This window comes from Anser cygnoides, chromosome 15 (assembly GCF_040182565.1).
Source record: "Anser cygnoides isolate HZ-2024a breed goose chromosome 15, Taihu_goose_T2T_genome, whole genome shotgun sequence".
NCBI classification, from domain to species: domain Eukaryota; kingdom Metazoa; phylum Chordata; class Aves; order Anseriformes; family Anatidae; genus Anser; species Anser cygnoides.
Window position 1 is genome coordinate 1,045,740 of NC_089887.1, and position 24,776 is coordinate 1,070,515.

At 52.3% G+C, this 24,776-nt stretch overlaps 1 protein-coding gene across 2 annotated transcripts in view; it reads right to left on the reverse strand.

Annotated features, from left to right (window-relative positions):
* PRKCB (protein kinase C beta) overlaps positions 1-24,776 on the reverse strand; it is a 119,446-nt gene that overhangs the window by 5,872 nt on the left and 88,798 nt on the right. Inside the window, exons 11-17 of one of the 2 annotated variants that reach the window (XM_066977445.1) lie at positions 22,613-22,704; positions 21,577-21,639; positions 19,731-19,869; positions 17,271-17,351; positions 16,943-17,050; positions 11,371-11,511; positions 2,226-3,635 (exon numbers count right to left, since the gene is read on the reverse strand). In XM_066977445.1, the coding sequence (XP_066833546.1) occupies positions 3,477-3,635; positions 11,371-11,511; positions 16,943-17,050; positions 17,271-17,351; positions 19,731-19,869; positions 21,577-21,639; positions 22,613-22,704 (783 nt within the window). In that variant the 3' untranslated portion in view covers positions 2,226-3,476. Of the gene's footprint in view, positions 1-2,225; positions 3,636-11,370; positions 11,512-16,942; positions 17,051-17,270; positions 17,352-19,730; positions 19,870-21,576; positions 21,640-22,612; positions 22,705-24,776 lie in introns of those variants that run through there. The other variant, XM_066977446.1, reaches the window with a different exon arrangement.

Consider the following 24,776-nt stretch of genomic DNA (forward strand, 5'->3'; position numbering starts at 1 on the left):
GATGTCAGCGCCTCTGAGCCCCGAGCTGGAGCATGGCCAGAATATGGCAAACAGCCCGGCCCCCTGCCCTCCGCCCAGCCCTGGCTCCTGACGGCGCTGCACAGGAGCACTGCATCACAAACGTGTTCTCCACCACAGCTGCATCGACCCTCTGGAGACGAGCTCCAACTCGAGTGGTGGCCCAGGCCCACCACATCCTCGTGGGGATGCTGCTCCCCATGGGAAGTATTGCTTTGAGGCAGCTCCAGCCTTGCGAGGAAGACGAGAGGGCAGACAGAGCCAAGGATGGCCAAGAGGAGACAAAGCCAGAAGAAAAACAGGGACGGAGCTCAAGGAGCAAGGAAGGAGCTGGAGAAAAGCCAGGAGGTGGATGCACAGCCAAGTGAGCAAAGCCTTGAACCCTGCCTGCCCTGCTGGCTCCAGCGGTCCCAGCCTGCTCACCCCGCGGGAGCTGGGGCTGCAGCTTTCCCTTCGGACAAGACAGCTTGGAGCTGGCACAGCCCCGCACTCGCCTCCCAAACGCCAAGAAGGAAGAAAGGGAGGATCTGGGGGCACAGAGCAGGAGTGGGGAAGGGGAGACTTCAGATGCAGAGCTCTGCCAGACAAAGGAGGAAGCAGCAGAAATGTAAGTGTAGGGCAGACCCCAGCACGTGCAGAAGGAAGGAGGTGGTGCCGGCACCAGGCTCCCGCCACGCTCTCGGGATGCTGAGCTGTCAAATGGTTCCCGAGGGCCACATCAACCCGAACGAACCAGCACCCAGACGATGCTGTCCTACCGAGCCAGGAGCTTCCCCGAGCAGGAACGCTGTGACGGGGAACAAAACGGGCACATCTGACATGTGTGCAACTTGCCATGGTGGTCCCCAGCCCTCCGGAGCAGTCTCTGCTGGTGGTGCCAGGGGCTGCTTCTCTGCAGCAAGTGCTCAGCCTGGGAGCCCTCGGGGCGAGCGAAACCTGTGGCTTGTCGGCTGCAGAGAGCTCCGGAACTGGCGGCGCTGTGCTGGGAAGGGGCTCGGGGCTGCCGGCTCCCCCTGCACAGCCTCCTCCCGCAGCTTCTGCCTCTCGCTCCTCCAGGGCCTTGGCAGGAAAACGCATAAACAGGAGAGCTCAGCTGTGAGTGCAGCAAAGCAGGTTCTGCTGATTTCTTACCTTGAGTTTTGTCTGAAATTGCTGGCAATTTGGCCTCTGTCAAAGATGACGAATAGCTTGTAAGCAGGTAGGGAATGGCTACACAGATCTGGTAAACAGAGAGAGGAGAAGGATGGGGAAATTCAAGGCTGAAAACGCCCCCAGTGAAGGGCTCAGGGGCTCCAGGAGGTGCGGGGCAGGACAGAGCGGAGCAGGGCACAGCAGCGTGGGGGCACTGCGTGGCAGCAGCACCCGGGCTCCTGCAGGGCACGCCTGGCCCCGTGCAGCCTGGATGGGGCTGGTGGGACAGTGCCTGTCCCCATCCCGAGCCTCGCACCCCGCGGCCTCCGAGCCCCTTCCCGCAGGCCGGGCACAGCTGGGGTTGGCTCCTGCTGGCGCGAGCGCTGCTGCCGTCCGGTGCTGCTCAGAAAAATCCTGCAGAGCTCACAACCGCGGTAATTCAGCAGAAGTGGGTTTCCAAAGACAGAAAGGAAATTCTGCATGTGTTCAGGAGAAGGGAGGCTAGCAGGAACCTGTAATCCCTCTTTAGCTGAAACTGCCAATTGCTTTTAACAACTGCTCCTTTGAGAGCGAGCAGGCAGGGCGATGAGTCACCGACACACGGCATGCTGCCTCACCGAGATAGTTGCGACTGCAGCTTCCAGAAATCCTCAGCGCACACTGCGATTGTCTCCATTCAAGACATTTAAAGGGATACCCAAACGGCAGCACCCACAGGAGGGCCGTCCGATGCCCGAGTCGTCCTTCCTCCGAGGGACAACGGAGAGAAAAAACGCCTCTCGTGCACGTGAGGCCGCTTGGCAGGCTCACCGCTGGCCGATGCTGGCTGCTGCTGCTGATGCACAGCCTCCGCGCTTCCTCCATGCTTGGAAGATGCTCCCAGGGCGTTGCACGCTGGTCAGACGGAGCAGGGAGGTGCAGGGCAGCGTTGTGCCAGGTGCTCCTGCCTGCTCTGCTCGCCGGACACCGCGGAGCCGGCACGGTCCCAGCTCAGCGGCTGGCAGCCCGCAGCGTGGCGCTCCCGGCATCCCTGAGCCCAGGCCTGTAGAATTTCATTACTTCCAAACAAATGCAGGTTTCTTTCACATTATTTCACATTTTTTTATTTTATCATCAGTACTGGGGAAAAAAAATTGGCACGTTACAACTGAAAGCAGACCGATACAAAGTGACAGCCCACGAACATCTGCAGAACAGTATAAAAGGAAGCTGTACGCTTGGTACTGTTCCTAGAGAAATGCATCCGGCCAGAAACTTTTCTTTGATGCCAGAAACAAAACTTAGGCAATTTAAATATCTAGCGGCATTTTTTTAAAGTAGGAGTATTAGTTGAAACAAATTTCTTTACAAGCTTCATATCAGAATTCACAATACTGTTCAATGTTAAATAGCATCTCATTTGTGTTAATACCATTTTTGACACATTTAAAGCGCAGGTAACAAACTCAATCAATTGCTTTGGCATTTGAAAGAAAAAAAAAGAAAATGCTTTGGTACGAGAACCAATGTTGTGTGATATTTACTAGGGTGACCATGGATTTGAAAGCATCTACAGCAGCTCTTTCGTATTTCCTGTTTACAGCTGGATATGTTTCTTTTGATGATAAAAGTGCTACTTAGAAACTGCACAATCAGGAGAAATCTGTGTAAACAGCAGACCTGGCTTCCCTAATAATTTATCACTGCTACTGAAGACCCAACGAGGAGAGCGGTGCCTGCCCACACATGTGCGTAGAAGTCTATGGGGGAGGCAGGAGGTTCCGTGGTGGGTTAAGCCAACACGTGGTACAACTACCAGAGAAGCAAGGATCTGCAGCATCTCAGCTCTCCTGACCAACTCTCCACTCTTACGAGGAGCTTACAGGCTTAGCTGGCAGCACCTGCACTGCAGGATGCGTGCCTGCACCAGGGGAAAGGCTCAGTAAAAAACCACTTACTTGCCACTAAGGCTAAGAAAGCAACAGATTAAAATTTCATGATTATATTAAAAGAGTTAGAAAGGGGCAGAGAGGGAATCAAAGCACATGGTTAAGAGATTCCTCCTAATCATCATGGCTGACATCTGTCCATTTTACCTGTTAGCCAACACACTATTTTCATTTTTTACAAATAAAATTTCATAAAAACATTGTGTTTACTTACTGCACATCACCTACCCTTCAGGCATGCCCCAAATCATGTGAAGACACTTCTGGCTTTGAAATATGGTCACTCTAGTAGTATTACTAAAGAAAAACCATGAATGCAGCTTTTGCAATGGAAAATGTCACCACAACAGCAGTTGGGACTGGATGATAAAGATGCAGGAATGAGATCTGCACAGCTACTTAGCTCTTGGCTTCAGGTTTAAAAAACTCAGAGTTAACAAAGGAAAATCCTTCGAATTCTGACTGGTCAATGTTCCTGATGACTTCCTGGTCAGGAGGTGTTAACACGGGTGGATGGCGAGTGAAAAACCGGTCGAAGTTTTCAGCATTGCGTCCACACTATGAGAGGGGAAGAAAAGAACGTATGGTGGGTGGAGAAACAAAGCAAACGCAAACGGGATGCGGTCTGCAGCAACCCCTCCCAGTCACACCTCACAGAGCGGGTTATTTTAACACAGCAAATGGCAGAAAAGAAAAACGTGCAAAACACTCATGGGTTTTGTTAGTCGTCAGGTGATGGTATCTCATGGAATAGCCAGAGACCGACACAAATCTGCTGGGTGCGCCATGGTAAGTAATTGCAAGAGAGGAATGAGATGGGAATGCAATTACTTGCTGACTTTCCCCTGTCTGCATGCAGTCCCCTACCTTGTCCCACACTGCCATGCACACGCAGTTTCTCTTCTGAAAGATCCCTGCAGTTTTAGGTTGTAGCCAGATATGTGCCTGCGCTTGATCACTCCTCCTGTCCTGGAACTGCAAGTTTTCATCAAGCCTGGGCTGCTTAGATGATTCTCCCTGTTGCTGTTCAAGGAGAGGGCCTCTCACCTTCTGCAGAGCTCTTCCTGTGTAAACCACTGCTGGCTGGAGGCTCGGTGCAGGCAGCTGTGCTGCTGGAAATTTCCAGGCCTGCTCTGTCCCTTCCCGATGTGTCTGCTGGACGCTCGTCCACGACCAAGGCCCCATCCCCGCTGCTCCCAGGCTGCTGCTGGGCACGGAGGGCTGGCCAGGGCTGGCCAGGGGCAGGCAGAGCCCGGCCGCTGCAGCAGGAGCTGGGGCACTGGGGTGCTCAAGCCGGCAGCTTTGTGCACGTGGCAGCCGTGCAGTTCTCTGTACAGAGCATCCCGAGAGCTCTCTACAGCACCTGCACAAGGCTGGCTGTCTTTAAACACCCTTCTTACGGCCATTTCTCTCTTGCCCTTGAAGGCAGCTATTAACGCTGCTTGAGGCGGGGAGGGAAGCCAGGGGGGCTGGCGAGCTCCCTCCCAGCATCGCCGGGTGACAGAAGAGCCCAAAAGCAGTGGAGCCTGGGTGGCACGGCCCAGCTGGCACAGTGCTGCGGGGCAGAAAAACCACCTGAGAGAGCCAGAGCTCCCTGGAGCCAGGCAGCATCGCCCTTGGCTGCCTTGGAGCTGGTGCCCAGCCAGCAGCCGAGGACCTGGCCGGCTGCGCCTCCGTCTGCAGCGCACCGGGGAGGTCGGGAGCAGGGCGACATGCCAGACGCTTTATTTAATTTTCTTAGCAATCAAAACAAGGGTCCTGTAACTTCCTGTGCTGCAAGTGATTATTTAATATAATAATAATAGCAATAGCTAAAAACAGGTGGATGCTGGGTTACTGCAGCAGCCACAAATTGCGCTCAATTACCACCTATCACATGCATGTCACATCCCGTATGAACTGCAGCTAATGACTCCGCTTTAAGGGTTGGTGAACCCCCCCTCTTATCGGTGCCGTCACACAAACGGTGCTCTCCTGGCCCTGCCTCCCCAGGAGAGATGCAGAGGCCAGCACTGCTCAGCCCGTCTCTTCTCCCCGTCCATTTCCCTACGGAGAACACATGCCTAAAGTGCTGGGACAATTCCTCCTGGTATTTAACTTTCATTTGCTGAGGAAACAGATTTACATTTTTAATAAACATCAGACTAAATGTAATAAAATATTAAAGCAAATACTTGTAAACTTCAACATCTCCCAGTGCCTTACTCTGCCAGAGAGGAGGTTTCAGGGAAGACAAGAGGAACATCCATCAGCCTCCACTGCTGTTTTCTTTTGGCAGCTCTTACCACATTCTTATAGCAACAAGTGCGACACTTATTATTCCCTAGTCTCCAAAAAAACTTCAACAGGTAACGTTTGAGTCAATTTAACTCCAGCTACAGCCATGCTGAACACCTGCATGTCTGGCCTCTGAGCCCATTCCTCCACAGCACCGTATCCTTCTATTTTGCATGTCTGTGCCCACAGCCCACTTCTGGCCTGCCTCTGTCAAGCTGCTGCTCCCCAGCGCATCTCCTGCCATGGCCCTGAGCTGGACACGGTTTCTAACTCAGCACTCGGAGACCTTGGAAGCACCTTCCCCCTCCTACCCCCCTCCTGTGCTGTTGTGGCCATGTAACTGCAGCACTCAGGGTAAACACAGCTTCTTTTTCAAGTATTTTGATACAAAAATGAGTCGGTGCTACCCAGGGGAGGAGTTAGGCAAAAAAGAAACCCAAAAATCCGAACAAAACGCTCATAACTGAACAGGCAAACACAGTGCAAGCCAGTTTACTGGAACAGTAGTAAAACGAGGGCTTCCCAAAGGAGCCTGAGCAGCCTTTTCATGCAGCCTCCGAAGAGGCCTTTCATCGGAGCGCTGCGGTTACGCGGGACGATGCTGCCCACATGGTGCCCTCCAGGAGCCACCCTGTGGAAGCTCCTTACTGAAAGCACAGAGACCCCGGTGGGAAACGACCTCTCCAAAGGCAGGGTAAGAGTCCATGCAGCAGAAAACACAGAGCCCGGGACAAAAACCAACAGCAGAAAGCCAGTAAGGGGATGGGTAATGAAGTCACAAGACACAAGCAAAGCGAGCGGACTGGCGGGCCCGGCTGGTTAGCTGCTCTTGTCCTGCCTTACCGAGCCCTACTAGGTGCACAGACCCTACCCCAGGCAATTCTCCCCATGTTCTCTCTGAATTTCCTCCCCAGGAGGACCAGGTGGACACAAACTAACAGGGATGTGCCCGTGAAGCGGCAGCACTGACCTCTGGTTATCCTCCCAGCGATCCCCGTGTCCCCATCTGCAGCCCGCGTCCGACCCCAGCCCCTGTCTCTGCCGAGGCTGGGGGCAGTCCGAGGGCCACGTCGCAGCTCCCCGTGGCGCAGGTGTGCAGCCGCACTGACAGCCCCGAGAGCCTCGCCTGCAGGAGCAGTCCCGGGCATTGCTGAGGCAGTGCACCTCATTTCTGGGTGGTTCAAATGCCGAAAGCAACCCCTCTCTAATGCAGGGCAGCAGCAAAGTTCACAGATATCCAGAAACTAACGCAAGGTGGGCTCCTGAGAAGCTGGTAATTCCCACCGTAAGGAGCTGGAACAATGCCCATCACAGCTCCAGTTTCTTTGGGAAGAGCTGGTAGACTGCAGACCACGCAACCAAGCACTGCTTTAGATTCTTGCAAAAGCATGTTTTAGATGTTTGACAAGTCAGCATCAGCCCAACGCCTTCCTGAAAGCCATCATATTAACGTCAAAATAGAAAATAAATTCCCAAAATTGAAGTTGCCAGTTCCACAAAGGCTGGAAGCTAACATCATGAAACAAAGAGCCATGGGCTTTGCCAGGCCACATTGTCACCAGTCTTCCCCCTCAGCACTGAGATAAAATACACTATGAGCGAGATTACTGAGAAAGTCTGCCGTGCTTAAGGTTATCAGTGCGGTAACACACGACATAGCAGGGTTTACCTGGTAATAAGCAGCTCACCTGCAGATTCTATCAACATCCAATATACACTGAAAGCTGTACAGTGCTTTGAAAATACAGCTGTCATTGCCTATTAGCTTCACGAGATCTTGGTGGAGACATGCGAGGCAGCCCATGTGAAATGTCTGACAGCACTAGCCTTCTTTTCGCTAAGGAGAAATGTCCTGTCTTAAAAAAAATCAACAAAAGCAACTCCATCAGAAAGATTTAAAAACTAATCCTTGTAAAGTGCTGCCAGTTATTGGGATAGAAGGTACGAATATACTTTTAATATGCATATTGGCAAATGACAATTCTCACCATAATGCAATAAGGCAAGAATATGTGGTTGGAAAATTTTAGAACTTGCACCTATCCATAATGTTTTGCGTCCAGATTTGTGAAGATTGTTTTTATTCCTGCAGACCTTCTGTTCTGATGTATAACACTGCCTGGTCAACAAAACAAATAGCTCCCAAAGAGGAGGGTGTGCTTTCTCATGGATAAAATAAATACTTTAAGGCTGGAAATTGTCTTTGGGTTTACAGAAGCTCCATCCAACCCCAAACACAGCTTTTAAAGGCTGTTACCATGCATCTGTGCTGTCCTGTTATGGTGACAGCAGCTGAAACTACCTTGGAGAGGTGCCGCTCAGCACACTCGTACCAAGGCCACCCGGTGCCTGGTGGAACACAAACCCTGCTCGCCCCAGGTGGCTCCGTGGCAGCACGCTGCCAGCCGCCCGGTACGGAGGCGAGGGCTGCCCGCTCGCAGGGGCAGGGAGAAGGGTCCTACTGCTCCGGGCTGCACGCGGCCGACACCCGCAGGAGCTCCATCCCTTACAGCTTCTAAAATTAAGTTCCTCTTTAAAGGACGGGAGACATGCCGTATGAATTTTTACATTTATCTAAAGCCACGCTGTGAAAAATTGCCTTTAGTGCTTTATTAATGTGCAGGCATCACTCCATCCTGAATGGAGAAAGGGGGAGGGTGGGAATTTATCTTACATAAATCCCCAATGTGTCCTGCCTAATATTTATAGCCACCAGAAAATGACTTTTTTTTCTAGCAGCAGAAATAAAACTGTCAGTTTAGAAGATAGCCTTTTTATTTTATCAGCTTCTAGCTTGATTTCAAATAGAGACAAAAGGCATCATAAAATATTTTCCATTGATCCCTGAGATGCGATCAAAGATCACAGAAAGCCAAGGATGGTTGTTTTTGGGCTGTGATGAAGTCTGCATTCCCAGCAGGCTGAACACGCCCTCGTTTTCCCAGTTTTTTGGCCCAGACCATGGCTGCAGCCACAGCCCCTGGGGAGACGACCCGGCGAGCATGTGTCTGCCCGTGTCCCTGGGTCTCCTCCCCAGAGACTGAAACTGCAGCCACCAAGATGCACAGGCAGGAGAACCGGAATGTTTTCAAATCCGGGTCTATAAATGGCATTTCACTATCACTTAATTCAAAGTAATTAGAGGAATATTCATTTATGCTATTAAAAATTATTAGATTAAAAGCAAATTTTTAAACCACTGTCCTGTTGTGAGCAATCCTGTGCTCTGCCATGTGATTTCAATGCTTTCAAAATGAGGAGACTTTTCAAATCACTAGGCTTTATGTAAAGTAAAGGAGTAATTAGATACCAAAAACAATAATTATCTCAATGAGAGATGGAGAGAGCAGGCAAGTGTAAATACACTTCCCAGGGTAAATGCAGATCCTTGAAAGGAATTGTTATGCACAAACCAAACCCAGGAGCAGCCAAGCACAGCCCCATGTCAAAACCGCTGACTTTCTGCACGCCAAAGACAACCCGGACCCTGATCTGTCTCGTTACCGTCTCTGTGATAAAGGTTAATCAAGCACAAAGCACAAAGCAACGCACGAGCTCTTGGGAATTTATTTTCAGCTCAGGGTATGCAACGCCCGAGTCAGGCGGAGGGCCGAGTGGCCGCTTTTCTCTTGGCTGCAGCTTTGCGAGAGGTGCGGTGAAACCCTCCCTGGCGACTGGGCACTGGGGAGGTGAGGCAAGCCCTCACCTGCACCCACGCTCACTGCCCGCAGAACTGCTAAAAAACCAGAGAAACATGGCATAAAAGAAGATGCGGGTGCTGCCGACGCGCTGCCAAGCAGGGAGGGCTGTGCGGCGAGCTGCCCGCAGCCCGGGGCTGTTGCCTGGGGAGCGATGCAGGGGCAGCACAGAGCCGTGTGTGCAAGGGGGGCTTTTATCCTGCTTGAGCAATGAGCAAGCACCAAGCTGCGATACCTTTTGCTAAGCAAAATTTGTTGGCATGGTGCTTAGCACACCTCTGTGTGACCTCTGCGAAGCCGGGGTGGTGTCCACGCGGTGAGCCACTCGGGGGGCTTCCTGCAGCTCGTGGGCAGGCACCGAGCCCACAGCATTTGCGTGTTATTCAGCATCTTCCAACTTTGGTTTGCCAGCAACCTCTGTAACCTTATCTTTATAAAAGCTGATTTAAAAGGAAAAGGACTCAGGCAGAGGTAAAAAGCACAAAGCGCCCGCTCTAGCAGGTGCTCAGGCCCCTGCACAAATAGCTAAAGGTCAGAAGCAGCAAGCAACGCCTTTCCCACCCTAATACGTTCTGAAGTTGCCCAAACCCAGATTTTCATTGCTGTGCTGCTCTGATCTGCGCTCACAGATGGCATGAAAGCAGCAGCTTTTTCTGCACAGATGCATTGCTGTTGAAATATCAGCTATCAGCAGGTACCTGAGTTGTCTTAATCCTACCTAAATCCTAAATCAACTGCGCCTACCTTTCTACTAATCTTCCTGCCCTATCAAACACGGAATTTTCCCCAACAGCAGCCGTTAGGTGAGAGGCAACAGGCAACAGCTTACCAGTGCCTGTTCCACAGTCCGTGATCAAAAGGATTTTTAAAGAAATGAGACGTTTAAAACAAGATAAAATTTGCATATTTTAAAACATAAGAACAGTGAGAAGGCATTTGTGACAGAATTGTTTTCAGCTGTAACACGACAACCGAGAGGTAACACCATGTCACAACACAGGGCAAACAGCGCAACAGTGCGCTGCGCAGGAGGAAAGGGCAGACAGCAGGGGAGGGACACAGCGCCGGTTCCATCAGCAAACGAGCACAGAGGTGAGAAACAACAGCAGCCGCAGGCTTCAGGAGAAACAGACTCTTACAGGGTAAGGAAAAGCCTCGGGAGCCTGGGATCCTGCACCCTGGAGCGCTCTGCTGCCCCACCTGAGCTCAGACCCACTCTGCTCTGGTCTCTGAGCACCGTTAGCACAAAGGCTAGATCCCATCCCAAGCAAACAAACCAGGGCGTGTGCAAATGGCCCCCAAAGACTTCTGTACTACTGCACTTTGATATCAAAGTCAATGCTTTCCCAGTAATGCCCACCCTACACAGGCTAGTGGCTCGAAGACGCCGCTCCTGTTGGAAAGCAGAACCGGCTGCGGTTCAGACCCCTGCCCGCACCCAGCACAAGCTGCCCTGCAGCCTGGATCCCTGTGTTCCTGACGCAGGAAGGAGCGTGTTTCTCTTTGCTCATGCTGTGGGCACTGCAGTGAAAGCCTCTGAGCACAGCAGCCCCTCAGGTTTGTGTAAAGGCATCACTATGCAGGAGTTAAGTTTGCAAAAATATCTGTCTGACATTTAAATACGTGGTGCCATGCTGCTGCAGGGCTTGAGAGAGTCAGAGCTCCCGAGTCCCTAGCGCGTACAGCACGTCCCTCGCTAGCGAAACCCATCTTAGAGAGAGGCAGGCACGACACGGAGCAGCCACGTTCTCCTTGCAGAACTCCTCTGCATTTCCGCATTAGCGCTCACACCCAAGTCAGGCTCCAGCCTTCCACGAGTTTACCTTGGAGAGAAAGTGCTGAGTGAAACACAGCTTCGTTACCAACTGGGGCAGACGATGCTGCTGAGCTAGATGTTAAAATAAAGTTTAGATTCAAAAGAGAGAGAGCGAAACCTGTTCAGCTTAAGAAAAAGGGAGAAAAGAAGACAGAAAGACTGACCCCCGAGATAACAAAGTGACAGCATTGCAACGCGATTAAATCTGCGAGCGAAACGTGGGGTGTTGCTGTCCCTGTAAGTCAGAGCGAGACAAAGCATCCAGGCGGTACAGCAAGTGACTCTTTCACAACAGTTGTTTGCCGTGTGCCAAATCTACAGATATGTGATCTTCTGAACGGATAAATAAGTGATACCTCCACACTGCGGGTAAGATGAGCAGCGCCTGCACATATGCTCGTGTGCATGTGCACCCACCAGCGTGAGTGGGAGACTGTGCAGGAGAGAAAGAGCGTGCGGGAGAGGGGGAGAGGCGGAGCACACGTAACACAGTCACACTTACAGCCTTTGGCTTGAAGGGAGGCTGAATCTCTTTGCGCTCCAGCTTGTCCCAGTCGATGTAGCGGAAGAAGGCGTGCTCCTTGATGTCCCGCTCCCCTTCTGGGCCACAGCCCAGCCGCTTGGCAGGGTGCTTGGTCATCAGCTGCGGGAGAGAAAAAGCAGCAGCAGTCATTCACGGAGTGCCACGCGGCTCCACAAAGCATCTCCAGGGCCTGGAGCAGGAGAGGGCACTGTCCCCGTGACACTGTGATGCCCAGCGCGCAGGCACAGGGCAGCCTGCGATGCGCAAAGCCTGCCCGGGGAGCCCCGAGATGCTCTGCGGGCTTGGTGCTGGAGGCAGAGGATGGAGGGAGAAGCAGGAGTAGCTCCAGGGACGGGGCTGGCTGGCAGCTGCTGAAGGCAGCAGGCCGCAGCAGAGCGCAGGTACAGGAGCAGGGTGGGAGCAGCACAGCTCCTCTTCCTCGCGGAAGGAAACCGCTCACCAGAAGCGCCCGGCTGCCAGAAGCCCTGCCAGCACCACTGCAGCCTTGCCAGCCGGCTCTAACAGGGGCAGCGGGGTGCGAACAAGCTGCTTAGCACTCAGCTTGCTTGGTGGCAAACTTCTCAGCAGCTGCATAATTAATTTTAAAGGCCACTGCCCGTTTAAGATGAACAATCTGCCCTCAAAAGGCTTCATTAGCCCTAGACGCAGAACCCCCACTTCTCTGGATCTGCAGCCACACAGACAAGAGACATATTTCCAACAAAGGAGCCAACTCACAGAAAAAAGCACACACAACCCATTAATGCTGTTTATCATCTGAACTTCTCCTCTTCGCTGACTCAATAAGAGGAGTGAAATGGGCCACGGGAATCAAGGGCGGCTGTACAAACATTAATATCCGGGGGGCATTGTTTGAGCCGTGTTTGGAGATAAGATGGAGATTCCAGAGATTTAGAACAGTCGATGAGCACGGAGAACATGAGCCGTGCACCTGCGACACAAGGACTGCTTTATTAAACACGGGGCTGTCCGCACTGACCCTGGGCCGTGCAGAGGCTGAAGCCAGGCTGGCCCTGCACCGCACCCCACAGACGAGTAGCAGGAAAGGTTTTGATACCCAGGCGTCCCCTGACACCAACCAGCACGGCAGCCTGAGCAGCGGGGCTGCAGGCGGCGTGGGGCCAGGCAGGGCACGGAGCTGCCCCCGCAGCGAGCAGCCTCTGCCCGGCGTGCCCATGGCCACGGGGAGCTGCGCGCCCTTCGACACGAGTCTGCCACCGCACCCATGGCTGCACGAAATGAACTGGCCCAGGGAAGCTGGTCTTTAAAAGCACTGCTCCACAGGGACCTGAAAGCAAGGAGGAGCAGCCTGCAAAACAGACAAAACCCTCCAAACCACCCAGAAACTTAAAAAACAACAAACAAACAAACAAACAACAAAAAAAAACTAACAAACGACTAGTGAGAGCAGGGCTGATAAACACTGTGCTGGCAAATGGGGCTCCATCCACGGCGAGCCAGCTGCCACAGCAACCTGCAGCTCAAATACTGACGGAGCGAGACCTTCTCCAGCCCGCCAGCAACCCCCAGAAGCCCACCTGCAACCAGCAAGGGGCCGCCAGGCTTCGCAAGCTGCACAAGTGGTTCTCCAGCTGGCGAGCCCTGCCTCTGCGCGGGCAAGGATGTGTCTGCACCAGCAGCAGCCGGGAGGGCCCGGCCCCAGCAAGGAGCCGCGGCAGGGACGGGTGTGGGGGCACAGGGGGGCGGGTGGAGGGGCTGGGGGCTGCAGGGCGGCAGCAGAAACAGCGGTGGGATTCTTGTCAAACTTGTGTTTTATTTTGGGAGGTAAATAACGAGGTCTCCTCTGACACCGCAGCATGCAGCCTCTTTTAAGAAAGTCTGCCTGAGCACAAGATGCCTGGCAAGGTGGAAGAAGCTGCTGACGGAGCAGCACGGACTGGTGGGTCAGGTCGGGCTGGGTCTGGTGGCACCGCCGCTGCCAGGAGAGGGGAACGGGGCGCGGGGCAGGAGACCCGGCAGGGCAGGAGCGCTGCCTCCCGCTACACCCACTTCAGGCTGACGCAGGCTCAGCGAAACAAGAGGATCTTTTCATCCCCTTGCCAGCCTCTGGACAGCATCCTGACAATTCAATCAGATCCCACTTAGCTGTACTAGAGCAGGAAAATAAAAAGCATCCTGTGTCTCAATAAGGTTTTTCTAAAGCAAGTCTCTGACAACAATTCAAGAGCCTGAAATGTGCTAATAAACTGATTTAGTGATCTGGCTGTCGCTGGAAATTGCTTAGTTTGCATTCAGCAAACATGGAAAGAAATCTGTTCTTGGGTCTTGCTTATTACGTGCCGATCCTGAACACACGCACACACCTCTTTAACTTCTACTGCCGGAGATCATCTGAGGCAATGAGGGAAAGCAGGTCTGTGTCTGCAGGATCTGCGTCTCGGCAGACATTGAAGCTCGCAGATGCCCACGCATAAAATTCAGCTGTGAAAGCCTCACCCAGGGCGAGGTGCCGGGACGTAAGGTCACCTATCTGCACAGCACGCACCGCAGGGACGCTGCAAATGCTCCGGAGGCTGGGGGGCACCAGCCCCTTTCCCGCTGGCTGCTCCCATCCCTGGGGGGACCCAAACCCGCCGGGCCCCGGTGCCGGACCGATGTGGCCCAGGGGGAGAGCGGGCCCCTGCCTGTGCCAGGAAACACGTCTGCCAGCCGCCGTGCCCCTCAGCGCCCCTCTGTTCTACAGACACTGCCCGCACGCACCAGTAAACACGGCCTCTGCTCATTTACTAATTAGCTTCTCCCAGCCAGAACCTTGTTTCTTACCTGCTGCTTTGTGCTGGGAGTTGTTTTGCACGCACACCCCCCGTGCTTAAATTGAAGTGTTGGTGTTAAACCCGGTTTCCTCATTGCAACACCAATGCACACCACAGTCAGAACAGCTCAGCCTGATTAATGAATCATAAAGGATTTTCTACTTCATGTACCTGCCTGTAAAGCTGAACAGAGCTGTACTACAACACACGTATTCAGTATTTTCAATATATGCATCAAAAAATTAAATTTTCTTGTTTTCCTATTGTGCCTTTATTCATGTGAGCATGAAGGCACCATCTGTTATTGACATATAGGACCCCATAAACATGCAGATTGATTCTCGTGGCTTACATAGGATAAGCATTTAGCTTTGTTTGTATTAAACAGGAACAAGTTGATTTAATCCCCACACTAATGCACCAAAACCCTTCAAACTTCTGTAAATGAGGAAGGATGCTGAAAGATGCAAATCACCTGCAATGTGATGTTATATCTGATATCTGATATCGGTGGCTTAAATACAGGCACGTCCAAGCCTGGACTCAAGCGCTTTCCCTAACTGCAGCTTTATTTTTTGTCTCTTGAAGGCCAGTAGATGCTACGTGTTCATGCGCTTCATTCAGCAGTGCACGCCTCGCACCGAGGGGCAGAGCAAGGCGGGTGTCACAGCCCTGCTGCTGCCAGCACCCCGTCCCGGCGGAGCACCGCAGCAGCTCCTGGCATTCCGGCTGACCCCAACGCAGCGCGCACAGTGGCTGCCCCAGAGCGCCCGCAGCCTCTCAGCCACCCTCTTTGTACCCGCAGGCCACTGGGGTGAAGCAGGGCGCTCAGCCGGTACAATCTGCCTTTCTGGGGCAGCACCACCAGCAGAAACACTGCTCTAAATACCTGTAAACTTTGGGGAGGCAAACATGCCATTTTATGCCTTTGCTACTAGGCAGAGATTAAGGAGGGAGCTTATGCTCACAGGCAATCTGTTCACCTGGAAAGGGCTGCTTTGCTCAGGCACAGTCAAAGCCCTCCATATGGGAAGGAAAAGGGCTGGTTATTTGTGCCAATACTCTTGTGCATGCACAAGCTCGTTGCTCCACGAGCTCAAAACAGGAGCCTGGGTGATGGGGGAGCTGGGTCCTCATAACCAAGCCGGGGTTCAAGACAGCAATACTAAGTACCTGCACCACGGAAACAAGAGCTCCTGCATCAGCCTTCAGAACAAAATCCGAGCTGACAGCAGAGAAGGAAAATGCTCCATTTGATCTACTAATTGGCACTGACTGTAGTGTCAAGGAGCTGTGTTCTGGTTAACTCTCCATCCTGCTTCCCAGCCAACTCGCTCTGATGAACACTTGTTACTTGGCTCATGCCGATGCAAGGCTTTCAGCGTCAAATGCTTTTCATCTCCGAGCTGTACAACGCAATATCCGAATCCACAGCAAGTGATGACTGGCACCCACATGCCAGAGTGAAACTGTGTAGGAGCAACAAAATTCCTCTGCAATCCTTTTGGGAGAGGATGGCAGTAAAGTACCAAGTCCCTCACATTCAAACGTGGGGGCTTCTCCACTGCTTTCCTCCGGACTGACACAAGGCTGGTTTTGTGCCCTCCCAGAAGACCTGCCACACAGCAACCCAAACAGCACGGCCTCGATGGCTCTGTGGGAAACCCAAATGTGTTTCCCTGTATTTGAGGGGAAAACATAAAAACTTTGTTTCCAGCTTATTGATGGTTCCTAAATACTGCACATATTTTTAAGAAAAAATTCTGGTGTAGCAGCTTGGTGATGGCAAAGAACATCACGAGTTTTTGCACACTTCCCTGCAACAGCACTTGTGCAGAGGGAACCACTGCATTGCCAAAGGACAAGTATTTATAAAGAACCAAGCTTTTCTACGCATGGCTAAATTTCTTCCTATTCAGCCTCGCATTTCCAGAAGTGAGAAAAGCCATTAGAGCTACACCCAGCAGACGTTTCAATCACGGTCTCTTCTTATCTATTTACAGCATTCAGATTTTGACTGATGCAACAGAAAACAAAGCAGGCAGAAAGATCTATCCCTGCTCCAGCCTCTGCTCGCTCAGAAGCATCATTCCCTCAGGCATGGCAAGGATAAGGGCGTTCAGCATTACACAGCATCTTCCCATCTCCCTGCACAGCCACAAAACCAGCAGGCTTTCCCCTCATGCCACAGTCAAAACACCAACAAGAGAATGAAGGAAGGTGAGGAAATTTTGTGGAAATTCCCCCTTTAGTCACTAGTGTGGTTTCTAAATCGAGGTGTCAATTTTACCGTGTTCTGCTGAAGGTGACTGCCAAGTGGCCGGGGAAGCCTTGCTTCCCTGGGACCCAGTCTGAGCGTGGAACACCTTCAGCAGCATTGCCCCATTAGAGAAGCAAACATCCTGTTTGTAACACCAACTCGGAATCCAAAACTGGAAAGGGACAGCAGTGGGAGCATTAAATGCAAGATGTGTCATTTGTAGATAGAAACACTATTTTGAGATATAGAATGTTCAGAAGTTTTAAATATTAACTATTAAAAGCTAACATTTTAAAATTCCTACACAAAAACATATTTATAGCCCTGCTTAACGCTGTCTGGCTAAGATGAGGCTCAGCCCCAAGCAACAACCACGAATGCAACATCAGGACCTAGCCAGCCTTTATCCACCACAACCCAACTGAACTTGCTCCGGGAGCCCGCAGCCCGACGGGAGCACGCCTGCTGCTCGCGGCCACCAGCGGCCAGCCCTTACCCCTTTGCAGATCGCCACCGCCTCCTTGGACATGGACTTGGGGTAGGCCACGTTGTGCTCCATGATGGACTGGAAGAGCTCGTCTTCGTCTTCTCCCTCAAAGGGAGCCTAGAGCAAAGCAAGCAGAGGCTCAGCGGTGTCTCCCCGTCTGCCCCCGGGGGCAGCAGCGCAGCCCCTCGCCCCCACGCCACGGCTCCGGTCCCAGCTCCGTCTCCTGCATGGAGCTGAGGCCCCCGTTGCTTGCCAGCACCAGAACAAATTGCACGTCGGCATATGCTCACAACGGAATTTAGCACCAACCCATAGGAATCAATTAAAATTCAATTACCTGGCCAGCTAACATTTCATAGAGCAGCACTCCAAATGCCCACCAGTCCACCGACTTCCCATAGGGCTGATAAGCAATTATCTGAAAACAACACAAACAGCAGGATTACACATCCATTTCTCACCTGTTGGCACAACGCAAACTAATTTCAAGCTGTAGTCCGGGTCAAAAGGACAAGGTTATTTACTGAGACTCGATTCTCCAAAATAGTGTGAAATTGCAATTATAAACAGAACACACAATAGGCCAAGGATCCAGTAAGTTTAAAAGAAATCACTCTACGGATGTGCACTAAATATTGGGAAAAAAAAAAACACACCAGAATATTCACTCTGATTTTGGACAGATTCTTTCTGATTCAGGCAAAACTCCGGCACATGTACTGTGCCCTTTCAGGGCACTCACAGCAAGGCATGTCGCTTCAACAGGGGCAGGAGCAGGAGCTCTTTGTGGTTACCTTGATGCGATTTTTTTTTTTCTGCTGACTTCAGTGCAGCTGGTTTGAAATAACCCAGAGTTTGGCCCTCTGTGTACAGTCTGAGGCCCTTCAAAACACGCTTACAGAATATGGGTAGTCAAAACGCTCTGCCTTCCAGGTTGCCAGTTTGCTTTCTCTTATTTATTACAGAACCTCCCTCACACACACACACAAACAAACAGCAAACACTAACAGAACCTAACAGCACCACCCTTAGCTGAGCAATGCGGTTGTTTTGCAGTTGAAGTCAATGCTGACGTAACTTCATTTTTTTTTTTAATTTCTAAAATCAAAATTTATTTTGGATAAGGCACCAAAACATGAATATTCCTATGTTTTCCATGATTTACGTTGTAAAATCTGAAATCCCGTGACTTCCGTAACGGAACAGCCCTGCAGGAGGGCACGGGGATTGGCTCCGGCTCGTTTGCTCGGTGCAGCTGACGGGCGGCATTTCAGCGCTCGGGGTTGGACAGGCCTTGGGCTTCGCCATCTGCTACTTAATGCAAAACAATTACCCGATTTATTCCTCTCAATTACTGAACTCTATTCTGCAAAGACTCACGCGCTCAGGCACGAATGCCGATCGCGTGCCGCCCGTGTGAGAGGTCTGCCAGCCCCGCACGGCCGTCCTCCAGCCCCGCAGCCTCGGGGTCCCGTGTGCAGCCTCCCCAGCCTCCGGGCACCTCACCCAGCCTGGAGGCCGGCCTCGGCCTCGCACACATCCTGCTGAGATCAGACCTCGAGCATCAGCTCCGACATCCCTCCACCGAGAGCGCCTCGAGTCCCTCCCACGTGAGTGCTGGATGGGTTATGAGCGCTCGGGGAAACGTAGGTATGAGCTGCGCAGAGCAGAAAGGCCCGAAAAGACAGCAGTGCCTGGAAGAAATCCTCCGAGAAAACCTGTCTCTGCAATTTGACCTCGCCAGCTGCGTGCCAGGAAAGGTCAAAACGGGGGTCCCACGGGGAGGACACGCAGCCCTGCAGGACGTGGGGCCGGGCCCTGCCACTGCCTTGGCCACCCTGCGGCAGGCCACAATGGAATTCGGTGCCCCGCTTTGAGTTGTGAAGGAGGGGACGTGTACCTTTTCTCCTCTGAGACCTACTGCTAGCAGGCTTTAATGGGATTCCTGGATACTCCAGTGATTTTTATCCTAATTTCCCATTTCCTGTTTTTCTTTTGGAAAAAAAAAAAAAAGAGCAAGCAGGAGAAAATAAGAGTGTAAATGATAATGCTCAGCCAAATACCAAGAGAACCGGTCATTTGTCCTGCTTTGAAAGAGTATTAATCACACAGAGCAAGAGAGCTGCGTAGCAATAGGACACCAATATTAATCTTGGTGGGACAAGGATACGCAATACACATTTGAACTAGTAATTAAAAGCCTCTCTGGCTGCAGCAAAACACAGCATAGCCTAGCATACAAGTGCACCTAACTCCGTCCTAGCAAAGAGAATCTCACTAAAATATTTAAACGAATAAATATTAATCTCATCATTGAAAATTCAGCAAAGTGAGATTTCAGAGGGATATTTTTATTTCACGGGAACAGACGTCTGCGAATAATTACCTACCTGAATTTCACAAATCTGACATTAAATTGCACCCATACAGCACTTCACGTAAGTGCCGTGTGCGACTTCATCTTGCCAGCGATAACCAAACACACAGCAATTGGAGTGATCCCGAGGCATGGGCAGGGCGCTTTTCCTCCGCAGGCACGCAGCCCTTCCTGCGGGCAGCAAGCTGGAGGGATCCAAAAATCTCCACTTCCCAGGGAACCGTTACCCACGGGTAATTCCTTTCTCCCAGCCCGGGGCCGGCAGGGGCGTGGGCTCCCCGGCACGGCACCTTCCCCACGGCTCCCGCTCGGACCCCACGGGAGCACGGTGGCTCCTGCTGAGCGGGTTCTCCCTCGGAGGGAGGTTCTCCCCCCTGGAAGCGCCGTCCCCAAGCACCTCCTGCCTTGCAGGTCTCCTACCTCGGGCGCGATGTAGTCAGGGGTGCCGCAGAAGGTCTTGGTAGTGACCCCGTCCCAAATGTTCTCCTTGCACATGCCGAAGTCGGCGATCTTGATGTGCCCTTCGCTGTCCAGCATCACGTTGTCCAGCTTCAGGTCCCTACAAAGTCCAAGTAAAGCAGTTACACAGACGACCACGAGCGAGGCCGTGCAGCAGTAACAAACCTCCTGGCCCCTGGGAGCGAGCTGCGGCCTCGTCTCACGTGGGCTCTTTGTAGGATAACGTGTGGGGAAATGCGTACAAACAAGTCGGCGATGTCAGGATGAAGCGTTTATTTTACTTTTAACCCACAGGAACACCACGCTGGGCAAATCGCTTTTAAGTGTATGACAGAAAATACTCTCAGTGTGGCAGGGAGACAGATTTAATGGCTCTTTCTTTTGCACCTATGAAAATCAAAGTGTGTTTAAAGCTCACCAGCAACAAATAAGAAGGTACCTACTCAGCAAAAGTCCCTGTGTCACCTGTGCTTTTCTCCCCCATGAAAATACAAATCAGAGTGTTTCTCTCTGATCCTCGCCCACGGCGTGTTTGTGGTGGCCGTGGCCGTTCCCACCAGAGCTTTGCTCCCCAGCACAACCCGGAGGTGCCTCCAGCCGAGGCGATCCCCGACCAGTTCCCAGCGCTGCCTGCCCCCAGGATGGGTCCTCCGAGCTGAAGGACAGCTTTGTGGCAAACACTCGGCATTTGGGGCACAATTTGTGAACACGGACCGAGGCATATGAAGGGCTGGGACCAAAGCTGCAGCAGAACAGTGTCACTGTCATAACGTGCTTCGCACACGGAGTGTATCGGGCTGCTCTTGGAGCCAAAAACATTTGACAGGCGAAAATACACTTTAAATACTTCTGCTTGGCATGCTTCAACTTTGCTTGGTTAGGTAAGAGCATAATAGAAGGAACAGCAAAATTTAGGACTTCTTGCTGTTTTCTAAGATAGTTTTTTTCTAGTCAGTGCTTCCAGCTCTGATCAGCCAAAGACAAGTGAACACGAGTCTGTGTTCAGGCTTGGAGGAAGAAAGGGGCACTGGGGACTGGCAGACCCAGAATCTCTCTCTGCAGCAGCTGATGGCAAAAATCATCCCTCACATCAGGCTTGTTCCGCTTCTTTCATCTTCAGAACTCCAGCAACTCACAACTCAGTAGTGCAGCTGGCGTTTCCTTTTTGCAAGCACTTAATGCTGTCTGACACTCATTAGGATGCTCTGCTCTACCCTGGGTGCTGAGAATACTCCCGAGCTGGGGAGGGCAGCGGCTCATGAGTTTCAGTGCTTAACCAGCAGCCTCGGAGCATGGCCCCGCACTCAGCAGTCATCCAGCTAACCTTGGATGCTGTAAATCATATTGCGAATGGAAAAGAAGTTTTAGCATCTGACTATAAGTGACAGACTTGCACTGAGCTCTTAGAATAACCCCTCCATAAGCACTTACTTTAATTTAATGATAAGAAAACAGTGCCCTGCAGCAAAACACGTGGCTCAGAGTCAGTTCTGCTGCCAGTGGCATGCGTTGTATGGAGAGAAACGCATGGAGCAGAGGCAAAAGAAGAATCAAGGCTGCTTTTATGAGCTCTCTTTCCTATAAAACCAGGACAAAGACAAGCACACTCTAAAAACAGTGTCACCACGAGGCTCCCAGCCCTGGTTTGGGCACGCACGCCCGGTGCACGGCCGCCAACCTCCGCCTGTGGCAGTGGCCCACAAGAGGGCCCTGGGGCAGCTGGGCCAGCCCCTGCGCTGCTGTCCTTGTAACCTGCTCCGGCTGCAGTTCTCTGGGGAAGAGAGGGCGGAGGAACTTGCTCACCTACCGATAAATGATGCCTTTGCTTTGCAGGAAGAAGAGGCCAATGGCTATTTCTGCAGCGTAGAATCTGAAATGAAAGATTTAAAAGAAGGACTGATAATTAAAGGAGATAAATCAAAATGAAAACCTTTCAGATCCAATTGCACTAGAAGAAACACACTGGGCATACATGACCAAAGGATAAAGGCAGCCACAACATAAAAATACCAGACAAGCATCACACGAGAAGGACACAACCTACCCTCCGCTCCGTATCGGGCAGAGACGTGATCAGGTTGCTGTGGGCTAGCAGGGGGCTGTCACTTCTCGTTACACAAATTCTCATTAAGAGAGAGCTGGGATCTATGGCTGTTTGTTACTGTGTGCCGGCAATGCAGCTTGAAAAGTTATTTGTCATCTTGGTGAGGCAGAGGGGATAACAGGCACTGCCACTGTTTTCTTTGAGGAATATTCTGGGTCTCGGAGGGCTGTGCCAGAGCTACAGAGTGCCCTGTGTGCCTGATGCTGGTTCAAACCCATCCGGGCTCCGTTCACTCTTTAAGTTATTTAATTAAGCATATGAAGGGTTTCACAAACACATCCTGCTCTGTCCAGATCACAGGGAGCAGGAGCCAAAAGCCACCAGTGAGCACCCCGGTTGGCAACCCCTGCAGAGCAGCCAAAGCCCAAACGTCCCTCGTACATCCCAGGGGCGTGCGCGGGCAGAACCGAGGTGTGGGGGCAGCGCTGCGGGCAGGAGCCCTCAGCTGCCTCCTACACCTGCGCCTCCCCCAAACCTCCCTGTCTGGTACGCGCATGGAGGTCAGTTATCTACCCACTGACAAGTGCAACGTACCCCAAAGAGGAGCCGGAGGCACCGGCGTCCTTAGCACCAAAGAATTGTCTTGCGTCTTCCCACTCCTGCTGTCCTTCCTTTCCCCTCTCTTTTCGCTCAGGACTTGCACCACAAAAGCCTGTGCCTTGGATTGTTTTTCCAGAGACTGACACAAATACATCAAATACCTACCCTGAAGGTATCAGACTAGGTCTGTTGAACTTACACAGCATGTGGCTCTTTAAACCTCCCAACCTGCTGGATCTGGTACATTAAGTCCCCACCATTCACGTATTCCATCACAAAATACAAGCGATCCTAAAGAAAAAAAGCAAACAATTAGCAGCAGAATTATTAGAGCAGGGAATTTGCAGAGGTCACAAATAATGGCCAAAGCAATTGACAGCTCTGGTCTGTATTTTTCATGGCAATACAGTTACCATTACTGCCCTCCCCAAGGGGTGCAGGTGGAGTTTGTGTTCATACGGAGCCCGTGAGACAGATGTGGTAATTCCTTTCCAGTGCTCTGGACTTGAACCTCATGCACTCCTGCAGATAGATCTGATAGCAAGTGGAAGAATTCCCACAACAGAGGTTTTTCATTCCCATTAACGAATTAGTTTTCATTCTTCACTGAACCCATTTTGCAGGGCATTTGATGAGCCAGCACCTAGCTGGTATTAAAGCATTCCCCTGCTTCCACACTGTGGCAGCCACATAGGCACAGACCTGAGAAATTTCCAGGTAAGCTCTTAAAAGTCGTGGTTTTCTCTGCAGCCTGCTGTGCCAGTGGAAGCCAAGCCCACATGCCGGGGCACCCTGGGCTCACACTGTGCCCTGCCCCAAGCCCAAGGAGATCAGCAAGGCGAGAAACAAGACCCGAGTATTCCCACAAAGCTCAGAACCGTGGGTTAATAAACCAAAAGCAGCTGCGTCCGGCCATGCAGCATCCCGAGCAGAGCTCTAGCATGAGCCCTGCCAGTCCCAGGAGGCACGGCAGCCTTGGGCAGGCGGGAGCTCGATGCCAGGGACACCTCTACCCTGGAGGAGCCATGCCCTTGAAATGCCACTTCCCTCTGATGTTTCACAGCTCTTTTTTTCAAATGGGAAATGTCTCCGAAGAAAATCACGCAGGACCGCCAAAACCACCAACCTAAACATGTCAGCTTCCCCCTGCCACAAGCACAGAGCTTTTCTGGGGGAGGGAAAAGCGACGTCTTCGGACCGCCTGAGCGCCTGCAGAAGTGGGGCACAGACGGCCGCCCAAATGGATCTTCCCTACTACCAGCAGGCATCTGTGCTCCAGCACGGGCGCACGTCAGCTGCGGATGGGAACAGCGAAGCGCTGTCACATCAGGCCTGAGTCACCCTTCCTACAACATCCAGCTCCGTACAACCTTCACAAACCTGCCCACGGGGCCCCAGTGTGCAGGAGCCCGCAGACAGCCCTAGGCAGCGAGGCTTGCCCCGGCCCCGAGCCCCCCTTGCAGACACCCCAAAGCAGAGACACAGAGGCTGAAGCGCTGGGAGAGCTCCAGGTTCGTGGCGTTACATAATAATCCTCATTCTTCACTTCATTTCCTCCTCAAAAAAGCCACGTCCTGCTTTTAGGACACTGAGGACAAGGAGCCCAGAAGAAATGCAAATGCGAGCGTTCCCATAACCACGGCTACGGAGTCGCTCGGGTAATGGGGGTAATCGGCTCCTCGGCCGGGCGCAGCACCTTGGCCATGTACGGGGCACCCCGACAGCTGCAGCCTTAACGATACGGAAGAACAGCACCCGAGGGGCAGTCGGGCTGTGTAAAACACGTGGCACTGATGGGATAGAAGAGGGCTTTCAGCTCACCAGAGGACCAGGAATGCCACACGTACCCCTCTGCACCTGCCCGCCGCTGCCAAGCCTCGCGGCGCAGCAGCCACGCAGGGGGTCACCTTCAGCAGCCACTGTCACACCGCTGTCTGCTGACGGGAACTGGAAGGCCAAGCAACACCGTGCTTGTTTGCAGCTGCTTCCTAAATATATCGATCAACTTCAGGGAGGAAGAATATTAAAAAGACGGTCTCTTGAAACAGCCAGCTGAGCTCTAAAAGCAGGATTCGAGCTTTCCTCATTTGGGTGGAGAAGAGAATGATGCTGCCTCAGGGGAAAAAAAAAAAAAATCACGAATAAAGCAGCCAGATGGCTGGCCAGCCCACAGGCTGGAACAGGGGGACGCAGACGGATCTGTCCTGCTCCTGCCGTGGGAGGAAGGACAGGGTCTCTCCAAGTCTGGAGCTCCCGAGCTCGCCGAGCAGCAGCAAGGTGCAGATACTGAGACAGCGCCCGCACGGAGCTGGCAGCACGGGGCCCCTTTCTGGAGCAGCCAGCACACGGCTCCTGGGGCTCCT